The following is a 22,890-nucleotide window of genomic DNA, read 5'->3' on the forward strand; positions in this document are numbered from 1 at the left end:
TTTTATTTGCCAAAGGTTGCTGTGAGTGAGGTATAGGAAAATGCATCTACAGTCAGCCCGCAGTGCCTCCAAGACAGTCTTCCAAGCCCAGCAGAACATACTTCAGTAGTTTTCATTTGTTTCTTATCCAAAAATGCCTGTGAGCCCAGCAGTTTATGAAGCAATCCTTTTGCAACAAATTAAAAAAAGAGGGATTTCTGGGGAACACTCTTAACACTCCTGTATCTCCATCTCAATAGCTGTATTCAACCCGTTCTGCTCACTGCTCAGTCCCAATTACAATGAGCTAGCTCACTGCTCAGTACCAATTACAATAACAGTATTTAATTTCCTCTCTGATTTCCCTTCAACAACAGATTGCAACTTGTCACACTTCAAGCTAATTTTGGTAGCTCGTTTAACACACACTGAAACCTAAATATGTTCCCAAGCTCTGGCTCATTGCAATAAAGGATGGAGAAAGGAGATGAAATCTCTGGAGGCTGAGAACCCGACCATGATTACTGCTGGCTGAAAACTTGTTTTGTCCCAGTAGTCTTGGGGTGCAGCTAGAATCTTCCATGAATGATTAATAGACTATCGACAGATCAATGAAACACTGCCCTAAATGTATCTGAACCAACTCAGCTGGGGATCAAAGAAGTCTAACCAGCCACTGTCCTGCAATTTGCAATTCTTGATGTAGTGAAACAGCATAATTCATGCTCATTTACTGTGGCTGGTTTTTCTAGCTCAAATACCTGAGACACCTGAGTGATTGGTTTCTTCCCTTCCCTGCTTCCTACTCAGCATTTAAGTTACTATGTGGTGAGCTGGCCTCCAATATCCATGTTCATATTGAGGAGAATCTTCCTCCATTTAGTAACCCCACTGATTCCCAGAACTGAAAATTCAAGATTATGTTCCTTGCTAGTGAACACATTCTACCACTTATCAAGAGGATATTAAGCTTCCCATAAAGCACTTTTTAGTGCTAAGTCTTGGAGATATTTAAATTCTGTCAGCAATATCAAAATTATTTCTTACCCCAAATTTCTATAACCAGCATAGTAACCTACTTCCAGGAATAATAAAGACTGTAGAACATATTCTCAGATTTCTTGATGGATGATGAGTTAGCCTCAGTAAAGTTGTTAACGATGTAAAATAAAATGCAAATTAAATAGCACAATCAAAATGTAGCTATTAAAAAAATAGTCATGCAGGCATTATATGATACTAAGTACCACCCCTTTGCTTACATTGTTAGATAGATAATACCAGCATATTAGAAACATAATAAATCACAAAAAACTGTTTCTATAGCTGTGAGTTCCTCAAACTATGGGTCATAACCCTCCATGGGGATTCCTGAATGAGTTTGAATGAGATCACAAACTGTTAGCAAGAAGTGAGGGCAGATATTTTCCCCTAAATTGAGCAGCCCAGTCCTGTGGCAAGGAGGGGAACAGGAGAGCAGACTGTAATTAGTGGCTGCAAGTATTTATACTTGCTAGGGAACTGCTAACTACCTTTAATTACAACAGCTCACTTTCTCCAGGAGAGGGGAGCAATATAGACTAGAATTAAAATTGCTGGATAGTTGCTAACTGCCTTTCATTGCAGGCAATAGATCTGTTTCTCGAGGGAGGAAGAATAAACTTGTGACTGGATCTTATTCCCCCATCATTTAGAAATGGGGCCATTACCAACTCAGGGGGTCACACAAATATGCAGTCCAACACAGTTGTATTTCCAGCCTAAGAAAGAAATCAATAGTCTCATTTAGAGAATGTGTGACCACCAGACGAAGACTGAGGTGCCCCATGCAATCTGCATTGCACCTCAGTGAAGAAGGATGTTTATTGAAGGACTTTAAATGAGAGAGTAATTGAAAAAGTAGAATGATCTCACTGAAGCACACTTGTACATTTCTTTCTGTGTCCCTGCCTGTCATCTGAACCCACTCTCTTATCCAGAAGTGATCACCTTTTCAAAGCTTTCAGCAACTGAATGCATCGAGATGGAACCTGAGGACTGGCACTTGAGGCTGCAGTTCCACACAGTGTCTCCTGGCTCAGCACAGCAAATGGGTCAAGACAAGGCACTTCTCCTCCCCCCTCCTGAGGGCAGCTTTCCTCAAGCCTGGAAGAGAAATTAGCCAGCACTTCTTCCTCTCAAAATTAGGGATTTTAGGGAAATACATCAGTGATATGAACCCTACTTCCCAGCTTTTAGCATCCTCAAAGTTCATGATTTTTTTCTTGCGGTCTCTCAATATCCATGAGGCCTGTAGCTGCAGAGCAGCCTGTCTCCTTCAGTGCCTTCTGGCTACCACAGCCACCATGCACCTTTCCCCAGGAATGCTCTTCAGCTCCAGAAGGGAGTGGAAGCAGTGTCAGGTGGAAGTGACTTTGCTGGTGGGCATGATCTAATGTCAGCAGCAAAGGTCTCCACTGCTCCCCAAGTGCCATCCATATTCCCACACTGCACCCTGTGATGTGACACCCTCTCCCTGGGGAAGCAGCTCAGAAAAGGGATCTAGCTTAGAAATGACATAGGAGGAAAAAAAAAAAAAAAAAGAAGGAAAATTGTTATTTTTTGACTGAATCAGTTTTCTAACCTGTTGTATTGCACAGCCACATGAGCACCTGGGGTGGTCTGAGCCGAGAGTGGGAAACATGAGACGTGTCTTGAACAGCACTGCCATGTAGTAGCTGTGTGAGATGGAAAGACTGGCCCTGGCTGACGTGGAGAGGAAAAGAAAAGGTGACCTGAATGCTGTCTACACAACTTGGCCATGGAAAATGGCTCAGATAGTGAGAGAAGCTCCTGAGTTTTGCAGACAAAGATGCAATATAGTGCAGGCCTCAGCATCGAAGCTGGGCAGCTTGAAATTCGAACTGGTCGTAGCATCCTGCTAGTGGGAGTGATTAGGCATGGGAGCAGAGGAACTCCTGTGGGCCCTGGGTCTTTAAAAAGAGTTTAAGACATAAGTCATTCTAAAACCCAAGGTTTGGGTATCCTCTGAATTTGAACTTACAAGAATGTGTGACATTGTCCTAACAAACCCCTTGCGGAGGAGAGAGGAAAAATGATGCCACCCCATGGGACTGGAGAGTGGCTGCACTCTTTAAAGCCTGTAGCCAGTGGCATGGATAGTTTTGTATACAAGAGCATGGAAATAGTACAACCTTCTGGAAACAGTGAAAAATACTAGACTTGCCATATTATTTTCCTAACACTAAAAACAATATGTTCATGCCATGAGAAAACTCCCACTGAACTGCTGAGACCTTCAAACCCTTCCAACAGGTTCTCTGCCCACTGCAGAAAGTCTACACTGAGGAAAAATCCTCATGTGAGCCATGCCAATGTGTCTTCTGCCAGTCTGGTGGGTGATACACATCAAACTACATCTCCCCAGAAACCCCTCAGGCACAAGTTATTCCAGAAAGTCCCAAGAGAAGAAATCCTGCTTCTAGATTCAAGTGGAAACTCTTCCCACTCTTGTCAGATCTTCAGGCATCCATTCAAGGAATCATTTCACATCTTTCTGTGAAATACAATGTAACTGCAGCTACAAGTCAGGTTTTCTCAAGTTGTTATTTGCAATTTGTCAGCAGCATTTTTGCCAAGCCAGAAGGGTTACATCCATACTCTCTGGTGCTGAGCAGGATGCCTGTAAGTCATCTAACTTGTTTGGAAATAGGGATGCTGGCCCCAGCAGGCTGCTAAGACAGGAAGAACAGTTTCAAAACATATTTACTGGTAACTGCAATGAGAAAATAAACTTTAATTTCCCTTCCCCTTGACTGTCTGTATTGCTTAGCTCTGTGCCATGTGAGGCACAGCCTGGACAGGTGCAGCTGGGGATAGGTCACTCTGGGCATGTTCAAGTGGAATGGAGTCTTTAAGGCAGATTTTCAAAACATTATGGATTTCATCTTTGCTTAGCAGCTGGTTACTGTGCCAAAGCCATGAATCATCATTTGAAGTGATTGAAGGAGGGGGAAAAATAATATTATAATATTAGTAAAGTGGCAGACTAGCTCAGGGATATGCTTTGTAGTCCTATTAAACTTGAGAGGCTACAGTTTCCATTCCCAGACCTGGTGCTTAACGCAAGAACCATGTTTCCCCACCCCATCCAAAGAGTTGTACTAGGCAAGAACTGAAGAGCAAACCAGCAAAAGGTCAATCGTGTACTGTGGAGGTAAATGCTGCCAGCAGATTAACATGGCAGTGTTCATGAAAAGTCTGCAGCAGCTCTGGCAAGCTTGGCAAAATTTATAATTCATCGCAGAGGAACCAAATATGTGATGTTTGTTTCTGTGGAAGAATGGGAGGAGACTAATGGTAAAGGAGAAGGAGTGGGAGTGCGGAAGCGGGGAGAGGGGAAAGCAGAAAACCGAGTCCTGGCGAGTTTTCAGGGACCTACAGAAAAATATTGTCTAAATAGAGCAGTTCAGACCTCAAATACCGTGCGGTGCTTGGACAATCTTCTGGGTTTTGGCATTTTAAACAAAGTGTTCTTACATTTACTAGGCTGGAATGTCCATTTGACTATAGACTCTCTGCTACTTTGCTCATACTTTAACATTTTGGACATGTGACAAAAATGTGTGTAACGCATTTTTTAAAGTGTTGATTGTGCTCGTAATTTTCAAGTCAGAATATAAAATAAACATCTCTGCCCTTTCTTCCAGCAGGCAGCACAGAGATCTGCTCTCCGCGTTCTATCTGACAGGTACATTTTGTCATTTTTATGAACTATAAATTGCTTTATGAAACGTTGAGCCCTATTTATTGTGGCATATAACTCATAATCGGATTTTGTCCCCAAAGTATCTGTGAACTGGGATGTTAAACATTTTGCATGCTTGGATTTGTCATGCATGTGTAGAGTTTATTACTGCAAAAATCACAGTCTTGTTGTATTTCATACAGAGTATGCAGAATCCCTTGTTGTGATACCAAACGAGAGATAAGAAACTTACTGGAGAAGGCATGAATGATGCAGTAAATTCTGAGCTTTAGAGTTTGCTGAGATATATCTGAGCTCATTTCTCAGCAATAAGTACTTCATTTATTCCGAGATGTTCTCTTTTGACTTTTTCCAAATCCTTTCCCTGGGAATTACTCTTCCTTTGATGAGATTCTCTGTATGTTTCATGCACAAAAACAATGCCCTTTTTTACCCCTTAAGTTTTAAGAGATTGGTATTTTGGAGGAATTTAATTAATTTTTTCACTTCTTCTGGAACTGCAGCAGTGCTCCAGGCAGATAAGCAGGGGACCAAATCCTTAGTGTTCAGGTTTTACTCAGCTCTTTTTCAAGCAAAAAAATCCATTAACTTCAATGGGAAACTTGCCTGAGTGAGGAATTCGGGATTTGAGCCATAGTAAATATTATAGTTGGGCTGTAGGTCTGCACAGGTATTTACCTTAAATGACTTTTATGAAAGAGGATTGATTGAAATATAAGGTAGCTTTCTAAGACGGTCCTGATTTCTTTTCCAGTTTTGGGAAAGGGGGTAGGGAAGGGGGAGGAGACACTGTACATTTTAGTGCCTGTGAAAAAGAACTAGCAGATTTACATTTTTCCACAAATGAGGTACTGTGTCATGCAGGCTGACACAGAGTAAATTTCCCCATGTCTTGTTGGCAGCCCCCTCTGCTCCGTCTGGCCCCCAGCCCCCCGCCTCCCTGGGAATAAGTGGTAATTGACTCTGGAAGCCAGCTCAGGCCAGGATTTCTCCAGAGCAGAGCCTGTCACTTAGGCTGAATTATATGTTGTGCATGGATGAATAACATTTCTCTCTGCTCGGAGAGTAAGACCGCCAAAATTATTGACCTTCCCTCCCCAAGTTTACAAACACTGTTTTGTTTAGAATTTTTTGCCCCGCTTTAAGGGGAAAAAAAATTCAGAGTAAAATGTATGGGATGTGGGTGAAATTGCTGGCACAGTTATAGGGGCTCAGAAGTATTTGCTGTAACTGGAATGAATGCAAAAAGAAAGTGGAGTTGGAGTCAGCATTATGCCCCTCTCCCTGGAGGTGTTCAAGCTCACTGCCGAGGCAAAGCAGATTTTGCACTTGGTGGGGACAATACCGTGACCAAAGGAGACATGGGGATTTTTTTCACAGCATTCTTCCCCTGGGCTGCATGTGGAACATTCCTGCAGGAGTGGCCCTGGAGGTAATTAACAAACCCCAAATCCCGCAGTTTGATTTCTCTCTCCCTGGAAAGAAAAGTGCTGGTGATGGATAGATGTTCCCTACCTCCTCAGAGGTGGTGAGGTAGCTGGGTGCAGGCTGCCTTCATCCACAGAGCAGAAGGACCTCAGTATTAATAACCATCATGGCTCAGATTTAGGATTTATGATCAAATATTTCCCTGTCTGGCCTTAAAAGCATGCTCAGGGACTACAGCTTTTCCAACCGGCTCTACAGAAATTTGGCTGCCAGGGTACCCTCCTTCCCCTTCTGGAGGGGGAGCTGGGAAGGCTGGGGGTGCACCCTGGGGGTTTGCCTCCCTGCCACCCATGACCTCACTGCAGCGAGCAAATGGGAGGGCAGGGGGCCAAAATCCCCCACTGTGACAGCAGTTTCTGTCTCTTCTTGGCTAGAGCAAGGATGCCTGTGATGCTGCTGCTCATTAGTTGTGTCCCAGCAGCAACTCAGAGCTCCCAGCCACACACCAGCACTTCCCAGCAACAAGGGAGATGGCAGCTTACTATAAAGCTTTCAGTAGTTTTGCCCTTTTTAAAAAACACTCTCCAGAAGTTCCTCTTGCAGTTCCTGCTTTCAGGTTCTGTTAAAGAGGTATCGGCTAAACTAAAAGATGAGGAAAGAAAAATAAACAAACATAAAAGAGAGAGTTTTTAAATCTAGCCATTGATTTCTGTAGTGTATCACATTCAGTCTTGTTTTCAGAATGACACAGTAACCCCCAGCAGATTTATGCGCAAACACAAAGATTAGTGACCCAGAAGCTTGACTGAAACAGCTTTTCTGCTTCCAGAAGACAGGTTGCTCTGCACATGCACTGACTGTTTTGTCAGCAAAGATGCACTGGCCCCATTAGCTTTTCATTCTCTCATGAAAAGCCCTCGATGTTTATTCAGCACAGCTTGGTTTAAATTTTATTGTGCTCTTCAGTAAAGTGGTCAAATTATACAGATTACTCACTTTCTGGGACAGAGAAGAGCAGGAGCTTAACTCATATACCTTAATGGCATAGAGCTGGAATATTTTCAATTGTCTCCTATATCCACTGCCTGAATAGCTTTCAAGTGAAGAAAAATGCCTGTAACTAAAATATCCAGTGTGTTCTGTTGTTATTTAACAGTAAGCAGTGTGGTTAAGCCAGGTCTTAAACTTGCTTAATCCCACTGAGCTAAATAGATTTTATTATTGACTCCCATGGTTCCAGAACTCTGACCTTAAGGCTGAAGTTAAAAGCTAATTTTTTTTGCAGTCTGTTCCACTAACCCAGAAGCACTTGCTTGCTGGATACATTTGCAATGGAGAACGTCCAGCTCTAAATTACAGCTGTTTGCAATCCTACCCAAACACAACACTCATTATTATTCTTTTGTTCTTTTTAGGCTGAAAAGCCCACCATGAGGAAGACCGTACAGTACTTAATCCATACATTAAATTTACTCACAGCTCATATTCATGTGCAAGATAAGATTTTCCATGAAGTAAAGATTTACAGCGGTCCTAGGGCACTTTTATTCCCCTGGCTGTTTTTAATTTTCTGTGCAGGAGTATAGGCCAAGTGGGTCTGCTGAAGAGTTTTGGACACTTAGAGGAAAGTGGTGTACCACTGCTGAAGTTCCTCTCTGGTTGTAACCAGGGAAAGGCAGGTCCTTTGCTGAGTGCTTGGGTGGTACCTGGGAGATGTGCTGGCTTACAGCCACGATCTGATCTGCTCTCCTTTCTGTGTGCTTGTAGTGCAGGAGGCAGGCAAAACCCACCAGCTCTGCCCATACAAACCTCAGTGCAGGCTGTAAGGTACAGGCAGAGCTGAGCCGTCATCTCAGCAGCCATATGGCTGTGCTGGCAGCCCTGCCCTTCCCAGCTGAAAAGCCCTGTAAAGAGTCCAGCTCAATAGCTTGCTCTCAGCCCTTCAGTGATACAAACGTGTCCTGCAGACCTGCACTGTGGAGCATGGGCTGTGATAAACCTTTTAGATCTACCACCTCTTGCTGTTGACAGAGCAGGCATTTCAGCACTAGCATCCATTTGCCAGTGGAGACAAGCCTCATTCATGGTGCTTGGTGACCTACACAGCCCGTCTTGACCTTCAGTCTGGGCAGGAGGGATATTGCACTTCCACATAACCATGTCTCGTCTGTCCATGTGTGATCACAGTTAGGACACCAAAATGAGGGCTGTACCAGACATGAGCTGGTTTACTCTAATGGGACTGGCCAGTAGCATGCAGAATCCTGAAGGGCAAATGAATTTTCCCCCTTCCCCCCCGGAGAAGTGAAAGGTTTGGGCAGCTGAAAAGCAGTGGAGCCTCACATCTGTGGGGAGAGACATTTGGAAGCAGAGGTGATGCTGCACTGTCTCTCATGGCTGCATGCATGCATTTAGCACTCAGGTGCAAGAAAAATCAAAAAGGTTGACCTTGGGCCACCCAGTCCCTTGCCCTGATATTGTAAGCAGACACAGAATTGGTGATTAGTCCAGCAGGATGTGTAGCACAGCTCTTCTTCAGACAAAGCCACATTGAGATACACTATTTGTGTTAGGAGGCCTGGGGAGGCACTGCCTGTGAAATATTAAAGCAACAATAAGAGGCAATTTAGATTTTTTAATAGATCACTTAAGGCAGGCAAGGCAGCTGTCCAAGCAGCCTTAAAACTTTTTGTGAAAAGAGACAAAGTTTTCTTGTTCTCAGGTATCTGCTTCAGCTGTGATTATGCAAAGCAGTTAAACTTGTGATACCCTAAAGTAAGTAAAGAGTCCAGTGACAGCTGGCAAAACCACTCATGTGCTTCATGTCACTCACACACTTAATGTTTGTGTTGGAATGATGTTTTTGATAACATCGCCTTTCACACCATGAGAGCTCTCCACGTGAGAAGCTACATGGTCAGTGTGCCAGTGAGTGACTCAGCTCGCTGGCTGGCCAGAAAGCTCCATGTGGCAGCATTGTGCAATCAGGGACAGCCCAGGGGAAGCCTTGGCTTGGGACAGGTGACCTGGGACCCGGCAGAGAGTGACGGAACTGAGACCACAGACTCCACAGGAGTCAAGAGTTGGCCAGAGAAAAGGGTACACGCACAGCACTCGCTGCCACAGCCAGGCATGCAGCTCTCAGCATTAGCACACTGCTTACACTTTCTGGGTTATCTTTGAGAGGAATAAGAGAATACCACTGAGAGGGAATATATGGATTTATCATTCATGTCTTGCATAAAAACTTGGCTCTTTGGAGATGCTGGTGTCTCACACTTGCACCCTTCCTGGCCCCTGCCCCAATATAGAGTAGCAAAGGGCAGCTGCTCCTTGGAATGGTCTGGGGTTTCTCAGTCCTGCTAGTTACAGACTGTGAAGGTGGAAGAGTAGTGATACATATTGTATATAGGATAGTTTTTGCAGTACTGGAGAATGTTGTGAATTAGTGAAAAGGGGCTTTAGAAGAAGAGCCTGTGTCAACAGCTTGGAGTGAAAAGAAATAGATAAAACTCTGTAAAACTCCTTCTATTTAATTTGTGAGCAAGACCTGTAGCACTCATCTTTTTGCTGATGGATATTTTTTTCATACCTTGAGTATTGCTGGTGTTTATTTAGAATTGTTCTACCACAGCACTAAAGATGTGATGTGGAGGTATTGTTGTGTGAGAAGGTGGAACAGAGCTGTCCCAGGGAAATGCAACAACTTTGAGCCCTACTAAATACTGGAATTCATTTTATGTTTAAAGACAGAAAAAGAAGTTTAGATGTATTTAGATGTATTTTTCTCTTCAAGGAAGTTATAGTGTTTTGCTATCATGACAGCCAAACATTTCCCACCTCCCTATGGGCAACCTCTTGCATTTGCTCCCCAAAGATATCTGGGGGAAGTCAGTCAGTTCTAGTTCTAAAAATATCTGCATTTTGAAAAATATCTATCTGCCAGAAGAAAAGTCTGACTAGTAATGTCTTACATATTTTCTTTGACTTCCTTGGTCTTTTAAGAAACAGTGTGAGGATAATTAGAGCATGAATGTGGAAGGTAAAAAGGCAAGGTGTAGGTCTGTGGTCTTTCATATATTTAATAAGGAGAAAACAGGTCCCATTGCTGGCTGGCAGCATGAAGAATATGCAAAGTGCTATTGGGAAGAAGAGTGTATATGTGTGTAGCATATGAAGTGCCTCAGCATATGATTAACCTCGCTGGGTATGTAGTAAATAGTAGATAGCTGTGATCAAAAAAGTATTCATGTGATTTATCAAACTGAGCAACTGTGCATTTTGCAGTGAAGCAGGAGGTCAATCCTGAAATCTAGGGCAAGTAGAGCAATAGGAAATTGCAGGGACTAAGAAGTTAATCATACTGTTGGACTGCTTCCATCTGGTTTTGAAAGACGGAGTCAGTACAGTGCTAGCGAGGACGCTTCACGGCAACAGATCAGGAATTAATTTTTTTCAGCAAATCTTCAGCTATCATTTGTGGTAACACAGGCTTATAAAAATGTAATTTAATTTCTTTGGAATAAATCAAAAAGGACAAGAAGCATGAGAGTGTTTTTTTAATGTGTGTATCTGAGGCAAAAAATAAAAAGTGTGAGTATTAGAACAGGAACAATCCAAGAGGAAACAAACATTAACAATATAAAACCTGGAAGGCATATATGGCCATCCAGTTAAATTGTGCACATAATTTTCTTTGAAAAATCAGTTCACAGTTGGGAAACTTCTACATTTTTATGACCCTTGGAGGCATAATCTTGTCTAACCTGTCTGTCCATCTTCATAAATGTGGATCAAAGGAGCTCTGACCTAAAGTTTTGTGGAACTGATGCTCTGAACACCACTTGGATATATCATGAGTGCACAGCTACAGGCAGAAAGTTTGTTAATAAATTCTGTTTACCTTATTAATGATGCTATTTATGATATTTCAGTGAGGTTTGAACATCTGGACAATAAAAGTCCCTGTAGGCAATGAACATGTTGTAAAACAAAAGGGATTTTAACCCTGATAGTAATTCTGGTAGCTAAAACTTGCTTTCTTCAAACAGGTGGGAGGACAGCTGATAACATTATGCCTTTCTTACTTCAACAGTGGGGTAAAAGAACAGAGAGCCCCATACTAGGAGTAACATGTTGTGCTATTTTTAGGGCTAGGCTGAAAAAAGTGAAATGTTATAAATACATTTGTATCTATTTCCTGGCAGTCTGATGAAAGAGAGCTCAGGTTTACACAGCACCAAAAGCAGGAAACCGGCGGCCGCTCTGTTCACACAAATCACCACTTTCATTACCACTTCATTTTGAGAAAAGGTGAAAATTCATAGCAAGCAGCAGCACCTCAGCCTGGCCCAGTTACATGACACGAGTTTGGGGTTTTTGACTCCTGTGTGCCTGTGAGTCGCATCCTAGCTGTAGCTCGGGGAGTCTCCAGAGCAGGTGCAGCAATGCAAAGGAGAAATCTCAGTTCCCTGTGAGTGAGGCAGCAGTCCATGCAGCAGATGGAAGGAGATCCCCCCTTCAAGCTTTAATCGTTCAGTAATCAGCCAGGCACAACAGGGCTTTCTGGCACCAGCCCCATGGATGATGGCGTGCTTGCTCCAGTCGGTTTTTCCTGCCTTCCTGCAAAGATGGTTTAGAAATATCAGCTAAATTTCTGGGTTTGCCTTTGTCACTGGTAAGGCTATCTGCCTTCTGTCCTCTGTAGTTTTTAATTTTAGATTCAAGAGCATTTTCCCCTTGCCCTTGCTTTTGTTCTGACCCTGGCAACAGTGGAGGCAGAAAGGAGAGGGAAGATTAGCTTGCTCAGGGGAGAACAGTCAGGTTCTGCAGGAGGCCAATCCCATGAAAAAGACATGCTAGTGCTCAGGATGAGCAAGGGATTCCTCAGAACAGTGTCTTCGTGGGGCCCCAGTGGGGACAACACTGTGCAACAAGTCTGTCCTTTGGCTGGCCCTTTGTTCTCTGAGGGGCGAAGAGGATACTGCACAGATGCAGAACTCTGTCCAGTTTCTCTGCAGGCAAAAAAATAAAAATAGCCTGAGTTAATACAAAGAGTAAGGTACCCTGTGATTTCTCCATGGGGATTAGTTGTGGCTGATCAGGCCTGAAACGCTCCTGCAAGGAGTCACATTGTTTGTGATCTGAGATACTTTGCTATCCCATGCAGTCCCATCCAGGTGTCTCCTCTGTTTTTTCATGACTGCCTCAATTTTGATATAAGTTACAGGAAAATTTTTATCCTTTCCTCTCTCTTGGAAAAGTATTGGATTTAATCTACCACTGAGGAATGGTTCATACTGTTCTAGGTTTCTTGCATTTCAGTGAATGGAAATGTGTGTTCTTTGAACAGCCTGGGTTTTCTCCCAAATAAAAACTGGAGCATTTGTGAAATTAAACAAAGCTCTTATGGTGGAACAGCTTTTTACCACAGCTATGTCACATATGCTGGTGGGAAGGTACAGCAGCAGTCCAGCAGGGCCCAACTACCTCCCCCAACACCCTCACTGGCAACCTGATGAGCAGGGAAAGTATTCAGGCTCTGAAACCATTGAAGCTTTTTTTGATGTAAACCCAAGTCCAAAAATCTCAAATGGCTCATTTTCTGAAGTTACAAGGTTGGGGTTTTTTTGCTCGCTCAACATTTCCAGGGAGTCTGTCTGGTGACATTTTCTTTACAAATTACCAGACCAAACACTTTCTGCTTTATTTTTCATTATTATTGCTTTCTTTTGAGGTTCTGTTTCATGGGTAAGTTCAAAATTGGAGGGCTTTGTTCCAAACTGGAATGGCATGAAATTTCAAATTCCTTCTCCAAATGGAAGACCTTACTTTTCTCAAGGACTGTATTTACAGTAGGCTGCCCTTTTTGCAGTCAGAGAGGGGCCAGATCATATTATGACTGTTTGCTCTAATGTGTTTTTAACTGAGAAGTAAAATTACGCCTGGATTGAAACTGGACATAAAAAATTCTAAGTTCAGACATTGCATTTTTCTAACCTGGAAATTTTATAATTTTGAAAGGCAGAAATAAATAGAAATTACTAAAATTAAATTAGGTATTTTTCCACAATGTATGACTTAAACATGACACATGCGATCTTTAACATGGTCTGCAATCTTCTACCATTTTAGCCAAAAAGAAAGTTGGTTTATGTTATGTTATGTTTTATGTTGTTATTTTAAAGGTAGGTATTTTTTATCCTAAAAAATTTACTTTGCATAGTAGTGTACCTTCTGTGTTAGATTGTTATCAAGATTTTAAAAGGTTTTTTTCATTTTTGACTCAGGCACAGAACTCTTTTTCAGGCTGAAACACTACCCACACATTCACACAGAAGAGAATAGGCCCTTCTCTGTGAAAATTTAGAAGCCAAATAATTCACAAGTACCTCTCGCCTATTACTTACTGGCACAATCAAACATAACTGCTCTAAATGAACAGTTTGTCAAATAAAATTAAAAACAACCAAAAACAACAACAAAAAAAACCCCACAAAATCTAGGGAAGTGAGGGTAAAGAATCCCATTATTCTGATTTAACAGATAAAAATCCCCCCTCAAAAAGTCATAGAGACCTGCCAAGTAAATTTATTACTTTGCAATGATCCTTTAAGACACTTTAATATGCTTTTTTGAGGATCTGCTGTAGACATTTTAATGTGCTTTTTTTCTGCTGTGGCAGGCCCTGGTGTCGTGCATACCCAGGGAGGTTTGTGTTGTTTCATGCCCAGGAAGGCGATGCCAGCTGGCGGGGAAGGTGCTGCTTAAGGGACAGCTAGACCCTGGTTCCCAGCAGCTCTAAGGGACTCTGCTTGTCATTCCCATCATTCCCATCTTCATTTTCTTCCTTCTTACATTGCCTTTAGAGGGAGAAGAGGAAAACAAGACATGCAGTCTCTGTCACATGCACCTTCCCCTACGTGGCCTCAGATCTCCGTGAGTTTGGCCATTTCCCAAGGCGACCTTGTCCCAGAACTTCTCTGTCTGCCCATCATGGACCCTTACTGTGTTTCTTGCTCAGGTTGCCCTTTTCCCATTCCTCAAAATCACTGTGACCCCACTGGGGTGCCTGGATCCTCCCCTGGAGCCCCCATCTCCCACCAGTCTCCTCCAGCAACCCCAGGAGCCGAGCCCCTCTGGTCTGCAGTGATGCCCTGTGCAGGGTACCCAGGCATCACCCACTGCTGAAAGCTTGATGTGGCCCCCATCATTGGAGGGGCACACTGGAGAAACAGCTGTAGAGAGGACCAGCCCTGTTTTGCCTGGTTTGCAGCCCCACGGACACCCGAGGCAGGGTGGGGGCTGGCACTGTCATCCCCCCAGCCAGGGCTGCCCTCGGCTGCCGGCCCACACTGGGGCAGCCACGCCATCAGCTGGACAGGGGGGCTCTGTCTGCACCCTGAGCCTTTGCACTCAACTCCTCACAGTAACCATCACTCTGCCCTGCTAATAATGCCCTCAAATACTGACTTCCTGACGCCACTTCTTTTCAGGTCATGACGTCCCTTTGTCTACAACTTAATAAGCTTGATACTGACCATGTGGAGTTAAAGTGGCTTTGTAAATATTTGTATCTTCAGTATTATTTCTTTGATAGCAAACACTAGGACAATAATTCCCACATTAAAAAGGCTCTTGGGAAGGGTTTAGGAACTCTGGCCAGGCAAAAATAGTTGCCTGAAGGAAGAGGAAAAACCTTGGAGAATTACCAGACTCTTTTTTTAAATTTTGAGACAAATGGACTTTTCAAACTTTGCCCTGAAAAGAGATCTGGTCATGACCTACTATAAATCTCATATGGCCATTTAAAACCTCACAGTGCTCTGGTTAAACAGCATTGCACCAGACAAAACCTCCAGGGCATGGGGACATTGCTGCGGTTTTTCCCTTTCAAGCTTGTATATTGTCCCCATAACATATTGCCAATGTTCACAGGACCAAATGAGACTGTGGCCTTTCTTTAATGTACTCAGAGCTCTTGTGTCGAGAGCCTGTGAGGTCAACAGGAAAACATGGAATGAAATCTCAGCTGAATATCAGTCTTTCCCAGGCTTCCTGGCAATTTCCAACTTCTCACTCTTTTGTTTTCACTTAATAAGATAGAGCTTGTCCTGTACTCAATTAAAAAAAAAAAAAAAAAAAGTTGTGAAAGAGCTAAGACTCAGAAAATGAGCAATTTTATAAAAGCCTGGCAGATGCCCAGTCTGCTGAACCTAATAAGAAGCACACTCATTTTTCCAGTTTGAAACTTTTTGGTGCAAAGACCCCTAGTGCCAATATCTCCCACAGGACTTGTGGGAAGAGTGCCAGTGTATAGAAAAATAAGAGTGCTGGTACTCTGACATGAAAGCTGTAGCCTACATTTTTGAAATAATGGTGTTGAAAAGTGGAGCTCTGAGAAGAACCTAATTTTGGGCTTCTCCAGCTGTCAGATCACCCTCAGCTTTCCTATTTCTCCTTCTGCTAGAGGGGCTCACAGCACAGCACCTCTCTGTTAAAGATGAAGAGGAAAGCAACAACTGCAATGTCATTTGTGCAAACCCAGAGAACAGTCTGAGAAGACAGCAAAACCTAAACACTCGTTTGATATTATCACTCTCTAATTGATAGAGCTGTACTGGTTCAGATGTACCTCTGTTTCAACTTCTCTTTTTACACCGTTTTCTATATTAGCATATTATGTGCTTGTCAAGTGCAACCAAATTTTAACTTCAGATTGCTGATGTTTTATGAGTATTATATAAATGTGTATATATATTTCCTAAATTATTGTAAAGGATTTAAATGTTGATGAAAAGCAGCAGGTTGACACCTGATTATCCAGGAATTTTTCCCTTGTGTTGCAAGTGCATCTGCCCCCTCCTGGAGCCTTGAATTATCCCCATGAATATTCTTTATGTGTGCAGACAAAGGGCACTGTTGAAGCAGATGAGTGCCTCGGCATTTGATGTCATTAATTAATCTGAGCCAATGCCACATTATTTTCTAAGAAATGTATTGTATTATTTTCTTCCATTTTGTCAAAATGCAGCATTGGCCATTTAACAAGAGCCATGACAAATTTCTGTCATTGTCTACTGTATGTTGCTGTCCTCTGCCTTTTTAAGGTCTCACATATTGGTTAGACTGGGAATTATGACAAAGTTGACATACCCAAATTATTAGGGCTGTTTTTATGACCAAAATCTGGTATCACTGTGGAGTAGCAGTAAATTGTGGATGTGGTTTGAATTGTTCATATGTCAGTCATTTACCACTCAATCCTTTTAATTATATTACAACAAACTATGAAAACACTCTCTGATTAAATGAGGGAACATGGAAAATCAATTCCCACTGTCCCAATGGAGAAGACACTCCAGTGTCACAATCCTTGTCTGCTTTGGAGTCAAGCTGCACATGGATACCATGCACCAGTGTTCATCTGCTGAACTGGGAGATTAGCTGGAAGAACTGGTAACTCCAAACTCTGTAACTGTATGGACGTGCCAGTCCCTCCTCTGGTTAATCAACAGTTTCAAGGATGAAAAAGAGGTGCAATGTGGGTAGTCTGGCCGGTATAAAAAGGGACAGCATGGAAGGAAGGTAAAATCTGGAATGAGAAAAGATGAGCCTCTGTGAAGAGACTCTTCAGTACTTTTTACTAAGCCCATACCATACCTGAAAGATCAGATTTTCTGATACTGTTTACAGGTTGTCATAGGCTGTCATAAGGTGATTGAGTCAAGGCTTGGCTTCTGAGAATATTTGGGGTGTTCTAATACATTTTCTGCACTTGTGCTGAAAAGAATAAATACTCCCAAAAGATGCACTTCTTTTTTTTCAGAAGTAACACTCAATTCACATGGTCATGATGATTCTAAAATTACCAACATGTGTCCAAAGCTAAGACGAGGGTTTGCCTAGTTATGAAGTAATTGCACTAGGCTTGTCTTGCAGCTGGTGAAAAGCTTGTTAAAGGCAATAGTGCAACCCTGAGATTTTCTGTTTAATTTCTTACTTAGACATATTTTCATATCTTTGCTTTAATGTTGATATGATCTTGTCAGGGCTAGAGTTATTTTTTTGGTTGCAGGCCCACAGGCATGGGAATTATGTTATTTAAATTACATACATCTTCAGTTGACATGACTCATGTTACAATTGAAATGAATAAGCCAGCCCTGTATACTAAAAATAAGCAAACAAATGTAAAACACATCACATATTAGCAGAACCACAACACACTGATTAACGGTGGTCAGCACAGTCATCAAATCAAGACCACAATGTAGATCTGAACCAATGAATCAGAGCTCTGAGTTTTCAAACAGACACATTCAATGAAGAAGGTAAACAGCTTTACCTGATAAGCTTGACATGATTTGGAACTACATTCAGTTAGTTTTGCATCAGGAAAAGCTGAAGAGAAAACAGTTCATGTTTCAACCAAGCTCCTCACAAATGTTCAAGTCAACACAAGCACTGAGTAAGGCAATCAAATACAGTATTCTTCAGTCCTTGCCAGTGGTGCATGAGGACTGGTGCTGTTATCGTTCAGTCCAGAGAAGTCCAGCCATCAGAGCAAACTCATCCATGATGCAGAGTTTAGAATTTCCTTCTCAGTTATCAGTTATTACAGATAACACTATCAGTCTCAGATACAGTTATCATGTATGGTTATTCTTCTGCTCTAATTCTTGCCTGGCCATCAAACTCAAGTCAGAGGTCACTCTGGAAATCACATGCTCTTGCAGCTTTTAAATTATTGATGTAACATTTATGAAAATACTTCTTGCATAATTACTAGGTAAGGGCTATTAATAACTTCTGGAATAATTCACCAGCAGAAAATTATGGATCTAAGAATCTGGCATTTGCTGCTAGGCTGGTGAGCAATTATTATGTGCCTTTTCACTTTTTTCCCTTTTTTGGCCAAACAACTATGCATCTATGTGAAATAAAGTGGGATCCTTCCCTTAAAAGAAGTGTTCAGCCTCATCCTTTCTTCCTAAGGATCTTTATTTCACATGGTTGCTGGCTGCCAGCACAACACAGCAGAAGCTTTGGCCAGGATAATGACAGACTTTAAAACTCACATCTCCTGCTTGGTGGTCCCAAGAGGTGGCAATGCTTCTCACAGATCCATCCTTTTTCCTGCTTACTTCACTGCACAGATGAAGCCTGCTTTCCTGGATGTGGTCAATACAGCCTGGTGTCTGGCTGTGGATCACTGCTGAATATACCCACTGCCCTGCAGGCAGAACAACAGGCTGAGGTGTGACACACCAGCCCCCTGCATGGTGTGTGTTCCAGCCAGCAATGACGACCTTTTCCTGCAGGGAAAGCACTTAAAACCTACACTCAGCGGGTGCCACCTCCTCAGGACAAGCTAATAACCTCATCAGCACACAGTGTCTCCATGTCTTTCTAATAATAATCACTTCTTTACCCTAAATTAGGAAGCTAATATGAATCAGTTCACAGCTTGCCCTGATGACTTTTAATCTAAGACCACAGCTGGCCTTTGTGCTTTTCATCAGATGAATTCCAATAATCATTAAACAAAGTTTTCTCAGTTCTGCTTTAGGTCTGGCCCAACATATCTTGCAGACCTTACTCCTGTGCAACACGGGCCAAATCCTGTCATCCTGTAAAATCAGTGATGGCAACATGAATCATTAGCTGCTGTATTTATACAGCATCAGACTTACAGTTATTTTCCAGTTGTTCATACTGCTTTTCTTTGTATCTAGTCTAACTCTGGAGAGTACAGAGAAGTCTGCAAAGTTTTAGTCCATGAGATTATCTCGGTAATTTCTTATTGAAGGCACTGTCTGTCTAAGTTTAGTTCCCCCTGTTAAATAATTTTGATATTGTTTCTTTAAAACCCTTGACAACAAAAATCACAACAACTGTAAATAATCCATAGACATATGGAATTGTTTTGAGAAAGAAAGCAAATTGCTGAGGCTCTTTAAAAATGAAAACCTAGAAAGGAAACCCCAGCAGCCTCTTTGACAGTCTGCTCTAAAAATTTTCACTTGCTTTGATGTTGTTTGTAATTTATGCTCCTCAGAGGCTTTTAGATGAAGGAAATCATCTGTTTTAATAATGTGAAACCTTCTTCTGGCTACTCGAGATGGGAATTCCTGCCCTGTTTCCTGTGCCTCTCTGTCATGGCCAAAAGGGGAAGGAGGGCTTAAAAATTGCAGGGCTGTTAGTGATCAGAGCTGTGGCATCACCTACCATTTCAACATGTCTACCCAAACATTACTTACCTCTGACTGCTGAAGTAACATGTTAAGGAAACCTGTTAAACTCATTCTCCACTGCGGTGTTATTTCACTCTATTAGTAATTCATAATGCTAGGTTATGTAGTAACAAGTATAGGACAAAAGCAATTATTGAAATAGTCCCTTTAATTCTAAATTATTTTAATTAACTAGTGATACCTGTCCTTTTTCTTTATTCATTTCTGTCCTAAGTCTCTTCATGATTCAAAAATTGCCACTGGGCTATCACCTCTCCTAATTGCCATTCTCTGAGCTGAGTGAACAAAGGAAAAATTAAACTGGAGTGTGTCAGGCAAGCAGAATAGGAAATATATGTTCCTGTAGGAAAGCTACTCTCCTCCTAATTACCCTGCAATTGCCAGGTTCAAAATGTAATTTATGAGCTACATAGATAGAATGGCCACATTAGTCCATTATTTCATGATGATCTTTTCTACTCCTGACTTCAGAAAAAAGGGATTTTGTAGCTGTCAGTGCTTTGGCATTGTCAGCAGCTGCTCTGGGCAATGATGCTAGACAACTGCACTGGAGAGATACTCCCAAAAAAATGTTAGGCAGTCTCCTAACAGCCCAGTTTTATAGAAGAGAGGTGCTATAAAGTACAGCTCAATAAATAAAGCTTAATCTGATGGGCTACCTTAGACACTGCTGGTCACATTCAGAAACAGATCCAGAAATGTTTGAAGAAGGAAGTTTTCCAGCCTGTGGCTGCTGCTGTTGCATGTTTCACTTACTGTAAAATACACCAAATGCAGCAAATGAACCTCACAAACACTCCCTGAGTCCATTTCACTCTGACAAGTATGGAGTAGCCTGCAAAAGGATGGAGCAGAGGGTGAAGCTGCAAACATGTGATAGGCAGTGACATGTTTCAGCTGTAGGTTTGGTGCCTGAGGCCAAGTCTGCATTCAGTCAAGTTGGGGAATGACTTACTTGTCATCTGAGTGAGCTTTAAACACAAAACAGGGGGACACTGGAGGCCAGATGGAGCTCGGGAACCATCCAGTGCCCACGTAGTTATCACATTATCACATTAGTTAGCACCATAGTTTGTGCTACTTGAGCTAGTCCCAACAGGGTCACAGAGTGACTGAGGCTGGAAGGCATCTCTGGGGATCATCCAGTCCCACCCCCACTCAGAGCAGCATCAGCTAAAACAGTTGCTCAGGGCAAAGTTGGGTCTTGAATATCTCCCAAGATGGAGACTCCACAGCCTCTCTGTGTAACCTGTTCAAGAGTTTGACCATCCTCACAGGAAAAAAAAATGTTATATTTATTATATTTAAATGGAACTTCCTGTGTTTTGATTTTTGTTCTTTGCTTCTTTTCCTGTCACTGGGCACCAGTGAGAAGAGCCTAGCTCTGTCTTCTTTACTTCCTCCTGTCAGGTATTTATCCTTCCTAGTCATCTCAGTCTCCTCATGTGAAAGATTCTCTAATCCCTTAATCATCTTCATGGCATTTTGCTGGTCCCTATGTCTCTTTTGTGCTGCAGAGCCCAGATCTGGATCCTGGGAGAGGCCAGGGGAAAGCAAAAAAGTAGAACAGGAAAGGCTAAGTTCAAAGGCAAAAGGGAAAACTGTCGTGCTGATTCTGGATGTGACATGCAAACCTCTGAGTCAACTGACTGAGAGTTCATTGCCTCCCAGCTGTACACAAAGTCCATCAATATTTTTCTTTGTTGCAATCTAAATCCATAAGGAAGCTTGCCCCTTCCCTGAGAAAGCATTAGATTATATTGCTTGGGAGTATCAGTCCTAAATATTCTGTTTCAGTTTCCTGCAGAGAATGTTGAACGGAGTGCTCTTAGGAATGGGAGATGCCTGCTCTGATTCATTCTTCCAAGGTTTTGTTTTTACTTTGCCCCTGAGGAATTGGCCATTTTTAATGACTTTTTATGATTAATAAAACTGTCTGAAGGCCTGCTGAGGTCTTCAAGCTAGTAGTTATCAACAAAGTCATCTAGCTTTCTCCCCTAGTGCCTAAGATAATGGCAAAGACCCAGCGCTTGATCTTTCTCCTCAAGCTGAAGCTTGCCTAGCTGCACTTAGGGTCGTGTTGGGGTGGTAAGAAAAAAATCCCCAAGAGTTACTTTCATGCTGCACTGACTATGGAAAATCATACTCTCCTGGAAATCTGTGTCTCATCTTAGCAAAGCTCTTGTGCAGACTCTCCAGCTTTCCCCCAGCTGTTTCCCAGCTGCAGGCAGGTGATGTGATACCCTTTTAAAGAAGCACTGAATGTATATCCTCACAGCTGGGCACTGAACTCCCAGCAGCAGCACATGTTGACTCCTACACCTTTAACAGTCTCCATGCTGGGTCACACTGCTGAACACACATTCCTGCTCTGAAGAGGCTCACCACTTGACACAGCACATCCTAGGCCACGCAGGAGCTCAGGCAGGCAGGGGAATGTTTGAGGCACTGCAGTAAGACCGGTGCCAGAAAGGGACTATTGGCCTGGGGCAGAGAGAGGAAAAAGACAGCAACAGCTTGTTGTGCCACTGGAAGGGGAAAGCAGCACCAACTGGCAATATCCCTCCCTGTTCCTGTGCCCTCTCCCCACTGTCATGTGTGCATTTCCTTTCTGCCCCACTGGGAAAGGCAGGGAGAGCAAAACATGCATTGAAGAATAGGCAAGGGCATCTCCACAGCTTTAGTGATATTGTAAATTCACAGGAAACCTAAAAAGATGCATGGTGGTTAATGAACAGCAAAACATGTGAGATACGGATTGAAAGGTATATTGGAAGATATATGTTTAACTACATCAGGACACAGCATGGTATAAGACCAATTTTTTTTTTTAATTAAAATGTCATATAGATCTAGTGTTTTTCGTAGTAGTTGGTAGCACATTTCACAGAAATAAAGGATTGATAACATCCTGCAGGAGGTTGCAGCTGGGGAACCACTGAGTCCAGACACATTGGTACCACATAGTAGATTAATAAAGCAAATAAAATTATATTTACTTTGAAATTTATTTCTGCCTCCCCTCATCATCTGTGTGTGCATGAGTAAACCTCAAGTTTACTTTCCATGGATAACATCTAACAAAAAGATGAAATTCACATTCAATTTTTCCTTTGAATTGTAAAGGACAATTTATATTACTCTTTGTAACATTTATATATTTGTGCATATCATATTTCTGCATAGTTTTTCACAGATCACATTATACCTAAGGAAGGCACAGCAAAGGTTACTCGTAGACGCTGCTCTCTGCTTCAAAGTCCTTCATCAATTATCTGCACACTGTGTTTGCTGGGTTACAGTGGGTCAGATCCTGACACCCCCAGTAGACAGACCATTCCTGCTCTTCAGGAGCACTTCTGGGTACTCTTATCCAAGCTGTAAAGTGTGATATTACTAAACCAGAATAAAGGGTTAAGAATCTGAGCGTGGTCAGAATGGGAGAAGTTTTTTTGCCAG

The 22,890-nt window shown here is 42.4% G+C and overlaps 1 protein-coding gene across 1 annotated transcript in view; it reads left to right on the top strand.

Annotated features, from left to right (window-relative positions):
- AFF3 (ALF transcription elongation factor 3) overlaps window positions 1-22,890 on the top strand; it is a 327,563-nt gene that overhangs the window by 241,126 nt on the left and 63,547 nt on the right. The window contains exon 9 of the mRNA XM_064710766.1: window positions 4,689-4,729. Coding sequence (XP_064566836.1) covers window positions 4,689-4,729 — 41 coding nt within the window. The remainder of the gene's footprint in view (window positions 1-4,688; window positions 4,730-22,890) is intronic.

The sequence above is a fragment of the Zonotrichia leucophrys genome, chromosome 1 (genome assembly GCF_028769735.1).
Source record: "Zonotrichia leucophrys gambelii isolate GWCS_2022_RI chromosome 1, RI_Zleu_2.0, whole genome shotgun sequence".
Taxonomy (NCBI): Eukaryota; Metazoa; Chordata; class Aves; order Passeriformes; family Passerellidae; genus Zonotrichia; species Zonotrichia leucophrys.